At 42.3% G+C, this 11,950-nt stretch overlaps 1 protein-coding gene across 7 annotated transcripts in view; it reads right to left on the reverse strand.

Annotated features, from left to right (window-relative positions):
* Positions 1-9,083, reverse strand: part of SLC6A12 (solute carrier family 6 member 12) — a 41,391-nt gene extending 32,308 nt beyond the window's left edge. Inside the window, exons 1-4 of one of the 7 annotated variants that reach the window (XM_074269326.1) lie at positions 7,637-8,025; positions 4,537-4,647; positions 3,354-3,608; positions 272-406 (exon numbers count right to left, since the gene is read on the reverse strand). In XM_074269326.1, coding sequence (XP_074125427.1) covers positions 272-406; positions 3,354-3,608; positions 4,537-4,647; positions 7,637-7,706 — 571 coding nt within the window. In that variant the 5' untranslated portion in view covers positions 7,707-8,025. Of the gene's footprint in view, positions 1-271; positions 407-3,353; positions 3,609-4,055; positions 4,181-4,536; positions 4,648-7,636; positions 8,250-8,990 lie in introns of those variants that run through there. The other 6 variants (XM_074269331.1, XM_074269333.1, XM_074269332.1 and 3 more) reach the window with 6 other exon arrangements.
* Between the last annotated feature and the right edge of the window lie 2,867 nt (positions 9,084-11,950).

The following is an 11,950-nucleotide window of genomic DNA, read 5'->3' on the forward strand; positions in this document are numbered from 1 at the left end:
ATGGCCAGATTTCTTGCAGACTCCATTAATTGACCCATCATGGCCCCAGGGAGACATTTAGGCAGAGTATGAGAAGAAGGGGAGCAGGGACTATACCTAAGAGCATTGTGGACAAATATTCCGTAAACCTATCCTTTCATGTATAGAGGCAGTGAGCTGGACAAAAGGTCGAAAGAGAATAGGGGGAAGCTGTAAAAAGAGAGGACAAAAGATAAACTAAAGAAGATATGAGAGGAAGGGTGGTAAAGTAGCAGGAGAGGCTGGTACTCACCTTCAAAGAGAGGACAGATCTTTTTCCAGGCTGTTATGCTGCCCTGGCTGGTATACTGACCCAGTGCTGTCTCCAGGAAGAAAACTGGGATACCACAGGTGAAGAAGAAGATGAAATAAGGGATAAAAAAGGCACCTGTGGAAGGAAAAAAGAGCCAAAAGTTCAGGCAATACTGCCCTCTATAGCTTTTTTTTCACCCTTTCACCTTCCCTCATCTCTGCTTTTCCATACCAATACCATCCTATTATTCCACTCTTGCCCTTGCTCTTCCCTCCTCCCCCATACACATAAGCCACCAGCCCTCTTCTGTATTAATCATCCAGACAGAGATCCCCTTAGAGAGGATTTTCCGCTCTTGGGAAGAAATCCCAGCATACCATGGACTTCAAGTAGGCATGAATTTGGTATAGGCTTGTAAATCCAAGCCATCAAATCAATCTTCATAAAGCTAGACCAAAGAAACATCAGGCAAATATTAATTAGTCTATTAACAAGAACTTATTAATCATTTTCTATGTTCAAGGCACTACATTAAGCAATAGAGACACAAAGACAAAAGTGAAATAATCCCTACCCTAAGGAGTTTATAATCTACTGATACAATTATATAAAAGTATCTACAAAATTGATAGAAGACAATTTGGGGAAAAGGTTACTGCCTTGCAGCTGGAGGAGAGGCTTCCTGGGGAGATAGTCCTTGAGCTGATTTTAGGGATACTAAGAGACAAGCATAAGGAAGGAGTACATTTCAGGGGTGGGATAAATCACTGTTTCAGGAGATGGATTAAGAATTGATATTTTAGATCAATCTTAAACACTGAGTGAACAGGCCCCACATCTGTTAAGGGATGAGATTTCTGAACATTCTAGGCACCAGAATTGATCTAAACAAGACTACGACTCTCTTTAAACCATTGTTTTTGTTTTCCACAAAGATATGATGAATTGTTTTTTCAGTAAACATAATGCTAATAAAACCATCAGGTTAAGGAAATTTAAATAGCTTTAGGGTAAGAGAGTTTGTAAGACCCAGGAGGGTAGAAGACAGTGTCCATCTCTTCTCCTTCACTTACCCACCCCAAGGCAATTGGTCAGTTGTCTTGTGCCCTGCAAAGTAACCTGTAAGTTTTATACTTTTAAATACAGCAAAGACCGGATCCCCTGAAGACAGGCATTTAGACATTTGCCTAGATAGATATTTGGAGGTAGGTGAGACAGCTATAATTCTCTGACAGACTATGGAACATAAGTTGAGAGGTTGTTTTTTTTTGTTTTTGTTTTTTTAAATAAAACTCACCTGTTCTTCAGGCAGAGTGTTTAAGGAAGAGAATATGGCCAGATTTCTTGCAGACTCCATTAACTAGCCTAGCCCATTATAGCCTCAGGGAGACATTTAGGCTGAGTGTGAGAAGAAGGGGAGCAGAGACCACACCTAAGAGCATAGCTAACTTTCAATATATCCTTTCATGTATAGAGGCAGTGAGCAGGACAAAAGGTCGAAAGTTGGGCGAGGGATTTGGATAGGCAGATGTGTATGGGTGAAAGGAGCAATTGCTAGATTAGGTGGAAGTACTGAGCCTGGAACAAGGACTTTATTCTCTCTCTCTCTCTCTCTCTCTCTCTCTCTCTCTCTCTCTCTCTCTCTCTCTCTCTCTCTCTCTCTCTCTCTCTCTCTCTCTCTCTCTCTCTCTCTCTGTCTCTCTCTCTGTCTCTCTCTCTGTCTCTCTCTCTGTCTCTCTCTCTCTCTCTCTCTCTCTCTCTCTCTCTCTCTCTCTCTCTCTCTCTCTCTCTCTCTCTCTCTCTCTCTCTCTCTCTGTCTCTCTCTCTCTCTCTCTCTCCTCTCTCTCTGTCTCTTCTCTCTCTCTCTCTCTCTCTGTCTCTCTCTCTGTTTCTATCTCCCTGTTTCTCTCTCTGTCTCTTTTGTCTCTGTGTGTCTCTTTTACCTTATGCATTATAATTTTCTTAACTCCCTAACCCACTATCACTTCCTATCTACCCCATAAATAATAATAACCCTCAAACTCCCTCTAATGAAATAGCCAACACTTTACTCCTTGCTTGTTCCCACTGTATCTTTGGGCATGGACCATGGTGGGCTTTCAGGCAAGATTTTTTTGAAAGTAGAGCAATTTGGAACACACTCACATGGGTACAATTAGATTACGGAACTCCAGCTCCCATAAACAATAAAGTCTGGGCAAGTCATTTAACCCAGTTTGCCTCCGTTTCCTTAAATGAGCTAGAAAAGGAAATGGCAAACAACTCCAGTATCTTTGCAAGTGAATCTTAAATGGGGTCACAGAGAGTCAGATTCAATTGAAATGACTGAACAAGAAGAAGTAAATACAGAGAGGATTTGAATTTAAGGCCTCTAATTCTGAATCCAGATTATTCCTATGATTCTTTTCAGTGTTAAATCAATAGGGTTTTATGAATCTATTCAAGAAAGTCTCCATCACTTTTGACCTCTGATCCCACTTTCTTAACCTCTGTCTCCCCTCTCATGTGGTCTTGGTGGGGATGTTTAATCTAATATATTTTTAAAGCAAAGGTATTTATTAAAATGAAATAGTAACAACAGTGTTACAAAACTCTTTCACAAACTAGGAGTACATGCTTTCACAGCATCAGTGGCAAGAATGAGCACAAGGAAACATGAAGCACTCCACTGATCTTTCTCTCCTCATTGTATTCTCAACTTCCTCTTCCTGGAGGATACAATGTCTCTCATAGGTGGGTCTTTAAGCTTAGCCTGATATATAACATAATAGCAGATGTCCAACACAAGTTACTCCTCCATGGAGTTCTTCAAGAGAAAACATTCTTTCCTTCTGGGATTCCTTTTGGGCATGGTTTGGTAATCCAACCCTCAAATTCTATCACCTACCACCGTCTCTACCTCCAAAACTCTGGCCCTACTTTGTATTTCCATTTTTACTTTTCTAGAGACATCAAGAGTCAAGTAGGTACAGAGGGTCACTTAGCTGTGAGAGAAGGATATCAGGGAAGTAACATCAGGTTTCAAAGCAACATTTCTCATGGATTTCCCACCCTCACCAGGCCTACCTCACAGTGAACTCACCACCTCCATTCTTATAGCACAGATATGGGAACCTCCAAACATTGCCTAAGCCAATGATCTCTCCAGCCACCGACAGCACAAATTCCATCTTATTCGTCCATTGGCCACGATCTCCGATATTCTCCTCCTCCTCTTCCTCTTTTCCCTCAGGGCCCCAAGAAACCACTGGGGGACCATCCTCCTGGATCACCACTTTACCATCCATTGCACTAGAATAATGCCGAGGAAATAGGAGAGAGGAAGAAGCCACAAAGCCTGAGAAGAGAAAGAAGAGACAATTTTAATTTTTTTTTTTTTTTGAGGATAGAATCTATGCCATTTTGTATCCTCAGCATCTAGGATTGTGATTTCTATATAGAGGTTATAACTCACTGTGTGACCTTGAATATGGCTTTTCCCTTCTCTGGGGGCCTCAGTTTTCTCATCTGTAAGTTGAGGGGATTGGATTAAGTCATCTCTAATGTTCTTTCCAGCACATATATTCTGTGATTCTATAATAATTATCTGTTGAATTTAAGTGACTAGCTTCAACTCTCCCCCGTTCCTATCTTGGGAGGTTCTACAGAACTTTTATCCTCAAGCCTCCAAAGCTTCTAGCAATTATTGCCTTAATTGACTCTCACTACCCAGGGGGGATCAATAAGGGGCCAGCACTGTTCCTACTTCTCTGGAGGAGAAGCTGAGGTCCAGAGAGCAGCTTACTCATGTCACATAGCTTATCAAGGACAGATAAGGATTAGGAAGTAGGACTCTGCATTCTCAACTAGGGCTCTGATTTCTGCCAACACCTTCCACCAGCACTAGCCTTCCCTTGAAGACCTGGGTCTAAACTGCTTTATTCAGTGGCCTAGCTTGCTTAGCTCCCTGGTTGGAAAAAGGATCAAATGATGCCGTGGGTAATGAGAGGTCAAAGTGCAGGAAGGGCAGAGGTGACTGTACCCCTCCACCCCCACCAGCTGTGTGCTCATTCTCATGCCAAGGTTAACGATTTTTCACAGGGTAAACAGGGGAGCCATCTTAGTCTGGGCATCTGATTGGGAGGAGAGCAGAAGGTGGAGCCCATAGACAGCCAGAAGAGAAGGTTGGGGGAAGGGGAGAGGTGAAGAATTAGGATGGAGCCATCAAAGAATCAGGGAACATAAGGGGTGAAAGGGATCTGAGAGGTCCTCCAGTCCAACCCTACCTGAGCGAGGGTCCCCTCTACAGCATGCCAGACAAATGGTCCACCAGCCTCCACTTGAAGATCCCCACAGTCTTGTGGAAGAGGGGTTAAACTCGTTTTGTCCTGATGAATCTCAGGAGGGAGAAAGATGGCTTTCGAAGAAATGTCAGGTTCTGTTTCACCCATCCCTGTGCCTTCCCTGGTCCCCCCACTGTGTTGGAGAAGGGGAAGAAAGATGGGGAGCAGAGTGGAAGTCTTCACCCAGAAGGGCATCCCACTATGATGTGACTGGCCTGCAGGACAGGACCACCTACCCACAGCAAGAAGAACAAATCACCCAAATACCATGCAGTTTTCCAGGGGGGTCTTTGGGGTCATTGCTGGGGTCTTGGGGGTCATTGCTTCTCCCTTTCCCCTTCTTCTTAGAGCAAGAATGTTATCTGCCTGCACCTTGAGAATAATTGCCTACAAATCTCTACGGTTATATCATTCTGCTCCACCATGGTGAAAGAGGCACTGCTTCTGCAACCAGAATTCCTGAATTCAGGTGCTGGTCTTCAGAGTGATTTGGGCAAATTACTGAATCTATTTAAGCCTTAGTGTCTTATCTATAAAATGGAAATAATTGTACTTGCTCTATAATTTCACAGAGTTCTTGTAAGAAAAAACATTTCATAAACGCGAAGAAAGGTGAAGTTATAATTGTTATCACTGACATTGCTCCATCAGATCATGGAGCACTTGAAGTGGAGTGAGAGGCTTTTGTTAAAGTGTATTCGATCTCTCAGTCTAACAAAAAGAAATCTTTACCAAGTAGAGATAGATACACATAGATATAAATATAAATATATACATATATAGAGATACAGATAGATATTAATATAGATGCATGTTTACATCTACATTTAGATCTATCTGTATCTATGTATACATACATACATATTATATAAATATATATATATATATATTACACACACACACACACACACACACACACACACATATATATGCTATTCTATCCTTCAGTCATTCCTGCTATCCTCCTTCCAACCAAAGAGAAGGGAACAACAATCCTACTTTTGCTTTTTTTTTTTTTTCTTGCACCCTCCCTCCACAACCATCTAGGGGTGGTAGAAAAATCAAAGAGAGCATGTCTATAAAATGGTCTGTGCTTCTCTAAGGCTCTGGACTAGGAAATACAAGGGATTCTTTTTATTAGGGAAGAATCTGCTTGTTTGTCGGTCTCTTTAGCCCAGGCAACAGCCCAAGTTTAAGTCAATTAGAAGGGTGTGGGCCAGGGCCACCTGAGGTTATGGAAAATTTTGAAGGTGACTTGGAGGGTGCAGGTTATAACAGGAATGATAAAGCATGCCAGGTGTGAAATTATAGTAATAAGTCAGACTCAGAGACTCCCTCAGAATACTCGGATCATAGGGGAAGGATGTGGTGACAGGAAAAAGAAGGGATGGAACTTCCTGGTGTCTTTTTTTTCCTGGACTACAGGATGAAGGGGAAGAAAGGAAAGGAGGATTTGCTGAAAGATGAGGAATCATGAGATACTTCACTCTCCCGAGTCATATGGAATCTTGGATCAAGAAGGCTTGCCTGTAGCAACATAATTCAAGTCACTTAACCTCTCTGAGACAATTTCCTAATCTGTAACATGAGAATAATTATACTCACTCTAACCACTTTCTGTCATCTTGAACAGAGTACTTTGTAAACTTTAAAGCATTAGATAAAAATCAATTATTAGCATTATCACATCCACTCAACCTCCAACAGATTCTCTAAATGTGCCCTCATCTTTGACTCTGAGATTGCTAGGGAGGAGGATGTATTGGTTATAGAATCATAGAGAAGAGCTGGAAGGAGCCCAGATGCTGTATCTAGTTCAACCCCATTTTTTTTACTGATGAGTAAACTGAGACCCAGGGAGATTGATTGATTTGCCCAAAGCCACACAAAGATTTTAAGAGCTGAGATTTGAATTTATATTCTCTGACCCAGAGCCAATGTACCACATTGCCTCCATCAGACATTTTTTTTCCAAGTGAACATAAAACTATTGCCTTAGTGAAAAGTTTCCTAGGCTGAGTCAAGAAATGTGAGTTTAAACTCATTCCATCACCTTATGTATGTTTGTATATATTTTACATTCAATTTTGTGCATACATGTCATTCTCTCCCATTAGAAGGCATTCTTCATGAGAGAAGTGACTTTTTTTTTTAATATTTGTATCCCTGGTACTTAGAGGAGGGCCTGGCCATAGCAGGACTTAATAATTGATACTTATTTGAGCCTCTATTTTCTTGTCTGTGAAATGGGAAGATAAGTTCTACCCTACCACTGCCCCCAATGAGTGTTGTGAAGATAAAATGAAAGTAAGTAGTTTACAAATAGAAGAAGCTATTATTATAATCTTTGTTTTTGATAAGCCTCAGGTTAGGGCAGCCATTGGAAGTCCCAGATCCAATCCATTCCCCAAGAAGAGTAGCCCAGATGAAAGCTTCCCTATCCCTGAACTCTTCTATTCTCCAAAATTGGATAATTTGGACTACATCAGAGATTCTTAACCATTTTTGGTCATGAACCCTTTTGGCAGTCTTGTAAAGTTTTTGAATAATTTTTTTCTCAGAATAATTTTTAAATATATAAAAGAAAACATACTAATTACAAAGGAAACCAATTAGATTGAAGTACACTAACAAAAAAAAAATGTTACGTTCAAAGATCCCAGGTTAAGAACCTCTGGATTAGGAGTTTGGGATAAGGGTAATGGGGAAAAAGGGAGCAGGGCCTCAGAACAAAATGGAAAGTAATGTGGCCCTGGCCTAAGGAAGCAAAGAGGTCCCAAAAAAAGCAGAGAAAGGTCAATATAGATCAAAGGAGGAAGGGACAAGGATAGGTAAGAGAAAGAAGCACTTTTGTGCAATGCCAGTGGGGAAAATATAAAATTTAAGCTTAAAATATAAAAACAGATTTAGGCTAAATTCAAGTAAGTTCTTCTGAAAAGAAGTAGTATTTAAATATAAGACAAAACTATCAAGGGAAGAACCTCTTCTTTCCTGGACTATAATAAGTAGGAAAGAGAACCTGTGAATAGTTTAGGGCCCATACCTCCCATAGGCAAAATATTCATTTCTGGAGATATCTCCATGCTCTGTAATCTTAGTATCACCTCTGCCATCCACCCATGTCCTTTAAGGGATGAAGTCTGGCACAGGGGAAGGAAGAGGAGAATGGGAAGGGAGAAGGAGGAGGGAGAAACCTGCTCAGTTTGTCTACGAAGACAGAAGCTCAATCCCACGCTGGGCTCTGCAAAAGTTGTAAGAGAACTAGTAAAGTCCACAATTTCCCAGCCACCTTCCCAAGTGCAGAAGTCAGATTCTGGTTCCAAGGCTGAAATATCCCTCTGTACCCTGCCCCAGGCAGGAGAAAAATCATTTGCTCCCTCACCTCCCCATGCATTTGGGCAATGTCCACTCTCTGAGTGCCCACTCACTGAAGGTTCCAGGGATGATACACTCCCTGTTCTCTGAGGCCCTGCCCAGTCTCCACACCCACATACCAACGCCTGTTTCCACACACACACACACACACACACACACACACACACACACACACACTCACTCTTGTCGTTCCTGGTCACGTCCTTCTGCACACACATACCTGTGTTCACAACACCAAAACCTGAGGGCCTCTGTCCACCTAGTCTGTCCTTCACACCTAGTGGGCAAGTTTGTACCTATGCTACCTTCCCCCCCCTTCATTCTCTCATTCTATCCCTGGTCAACTGTTCACACCCCAGGAGACACATGCATTTTTGTACACCCCTTCCTCAGTCATCTCAGACCCCAATTAACTTTCTCTTTCGTGGAGAAGCATGTGGCTGTCACCGCTAACTCAGAATGGCAAGAGATACCTCTCACTACATCTCATCTCAATAACCTGGTTTTATTGCAGTCTACCTCCCCTCCCCCATCCCCAGATAGGTCTTTGACCCACCATATAGTCAGCTTCCATGCCCCCACTACACTGGCCAGCCAGTCTTTTATCTCACCTGCTACCTCTCCCTACCCCTTCTCCTTATCTCTCTCCTTTGTTGTCCATCCCATCTGGTACCTGACCCCCTTTTTCCTAGGGCATATGGGCATCTACTTCCTTTAGCAATCTCTGTCCTCTTAGTCTTCCCTGTCTAAACATATCTATGTATTTAGAAATCCAGGCAGTGAGACTGCAATAAAGGAAAATGACATTTCCATGTCAAGATTCCTCTAAAACTAGATCCTGTCTTTGCTCTTAGTGTATCTTGGAAGAAGGATCTCCTACTCCGGCTCCCTTTCCCCCCATCCCATGACTACTTTCTAGTCGAGGATCTTAAAGCTCAACTAAATTTCCTTTTATTCAGAAAAATCCTTTCTGAAGGCAGCTTTCAAATTCGGTGACAACAGTCCCAAGTCCTCCATCTCACCTCAGTCCCAACTCCAGGTTCCTGTGGTCAGCTCAGCCTTGGGCCATCGGGTCCTGGGACAGGCACTCAGGAAGCTTCTGGCTTGCAAGAAAGCCAAAAGAAAGGGGGCCTGGGAAGAAAACACCACTCCACCTTCACTCCTCCTACTTTCCCTCCCACCTCCTGAATCCCATCAGTTGTCCCAGGACTCCCAGACAGAGAGCTGCTCTGTGTGTGTGTGTGTGTGTCTGTGTGTGTGTTTGCATGCACCCGTATGTCAGGAGGGAGGTATGGGAGTGGGGAGGTGGCTGACAGAGAAACACCACAAGCGACAGGAGGGACTGGCCAAATATCTGTGAACATGATTACAACATCCAACCCCAGGAAGTCAAGTCCCCAGGGTCTAACCGATGCCCCCTGCCTCCAACCTTCTAATCCCTCCCTGGACACAGTCCTAAAGCTTTGCCTCTTTACAACTGAACTGAATTACTACTCTGAAGGGCCTGGCAGACAAGATCCTCTCATTACCATCAGATATCTCCCTTCTCCTCTCAAACCTTCAAATGCAAAAGACCAGGGATGGGGATGAGTGGAGAGGGATAGCACGGACTTGCTCACTGACTCTTAGGTCAGGAGTGGTGGTCTGGTGTTTTTGGCAAGGAACTGGGAGGTGAGCCAGTCTTAGAGTTACTGGACTTTTCCACAAGCATTAGCCTTTCAGAAAAACTTTCAGAAAGACACACTGAAATTGGACTTGGAGTCCTATCCTATCCCTCATCAGGGGAACATGGATCATAGTTTCTTCCTCTGTAAAATGTCCAACTGATATCACAGGGGCAGGTGGAAAGGCAAGTGCTTTGTAAACTATAAAATGCTGTATTCATGAATCCTCATTTTTATTATTGACATCCAAAATGAATCCAGGGGGGTAAGGATAGCTCCATTAAGTGTCAATTTCCCCAAAACTAAGAGCCAAGATACTTAAGACAGTACCTGGCCCCTAGCAATAGAAATGGCCTTCTGATTATTCCCCTCAGTCCTAATATATAAACAGATGGAACCTGTCTCTAACAGTGAGCCTTACCTAGTAGATGCTCAGCAAAGATCCTTAGGGGAAAAAACCCCTCTAATACATATAGCCTTTTTTTCTTGTTTTTTTTTTTTCTTTTCTCATATCTACCATGAAATTATTACTTGAGGACAGAATTCATCTCATGTCCTGTCATAGTGCCTAGTCTTGACCACAAAGACCACCAAGGTCATGCAGCTGACATGGCCAAAACTCACTGTGACACACAGTTCTAAAATAATACTGTCTAGCATGTACACACACATATCCAAATAAATAAACTCATAAACTTATACCTGCAAGGCTTTTTAGAGTTTATTTAGTCCAGCCCTTTTATTTTACAGATGAAGAAACTGAGGTTTAGATAGATTTTTTCATAATGGTGACAAGAGGACTTGAAGCCAAATTTCCTGATTTCAGGTGTTTGGATCTTTCCATAATACCCCTCCTGCCTCTGAAAGTGGCTGTATGGCCCAAAGAAACAGAGATCCAGGCAGAGGGGGAGGGGGAGGACGGGGGAAGACAGTACATTTCCTTTCTCATCTACTTCCTCTTCAAAAATGAGTTCTTCCTCATTCAGGATGAAGTGTGAAGTGGGTGAATCATGGCTTGTAACTTTCCACAGGGCTACTGCCCTGTTTCCAAACCACAGTCAGCATCTTCCTGCCTAGAAGATTATACAGAATGATTCCCAGGTAATAGGCTGCTCATTTAATCATCAGCTACCCTCCAAGAAGAGAACTGGGAACTTCACATACTCCATTCAGTGAAGTTTACATTGCATCCATCCACAGAAAAATGGCACTTTGAAAAAATACTCTTTGTTCAGCACGCCCCTCAGCACAAAAGGACATACCTGGGGCTTTGAATCTCATTGTCTGTCTGTCTGTCTGTCTGTCTCTCTTTCTCTGAGGCAATTGAGGTTAAGTGACTTGCCCAGGGTCACACAGCTAGAACATGTTAAATGGTCTGAGGCTAGATTTGAACTCAGGTCCTCCTGACCTCAGGGTTGATGCTCTATCCACTGCCCTTCCTAGCTGCCCCTCTTTGTCCTTCTCTTGTATCATTGTACTGTCCTTTACCTCCCCCACCCCAATTCAGCTTTCTTCAGATTGTAAGCTCCAAGAAGATTGGAATCATTTCTTCTACTAGACCCTTGGAAAAAATGGACACACAATCCATGCTGAGAAGCTGAGAAGCCCGAATAAGAAGGAAATCCTGGGCCTTATCTCCATTTTAAAATTATCTATTATGGGCAGAGTGCAGTGCTAAGGATCATGCCCTCAAGGAACTTCCAGTTTACTGATAGGGATACATATGAGTAAATCCAAAGTAATTTGAGGAGGAAGAAAGCATTAACAGCTGGAGGTTTGGGAAAAGGACTCTCAGTAAAAGAAGGCTCATGAGCTAAGCCTTGAAAAAAGAGAAAGATTCTGAGAAGCAGAAATGAGGAAAGAACGCATTCATTTTAGGCATGGGAGACAGCTTGTGCAAATGTCCAGAGGTGAGAAATGGGATGCAAAGTTTGCAAAATAGTTAGAAAGTTAATTTGACTAGAATGTATCAAATGAACATGAAATAAGTCCAGAAAAGTAGATGGAGGCTAAATTGACTTTGAATGGTAAACTAAGGAGTTTATGTTTTATTAGATTAGGGCATTATTGGACAATGGAGAATCACTGAAGGATTTTAAACAAGGAGTAGATACAATCTGAATTACATCTTAGGGAGAATATTTTAGCAGTTGTATGGATTAGATTGGCTGGAGATTGGAGAAACTGGAAGTAGAAACACAGGCTACAAGACTATAACAATAATTCAGAAAAGAGGGAATGGGGACCTGGACTAGAATGGTGACTGTATAATTAGAAATAATAGGAAGTATTTGATTGATATGAAAGTATAATCAATA

The sequence above is a fragment of the Sminthopsis crassicaudata genome, chromosome 5, assembly GCF_048593235.1.
Source record: "Sminthopsis crassicaudata isolate SCR6 chromosome 5, ASM4859323v1, whole genome shotgun sequence".
Taxonomy (NCBI): domain Eukaryota; kingdom Metazoa; phylum Chordata; class Mammalia; order Dasyuromorphia; family Dasyuridae; genus Sminthopsis; species Sminthopsis crassicaudata.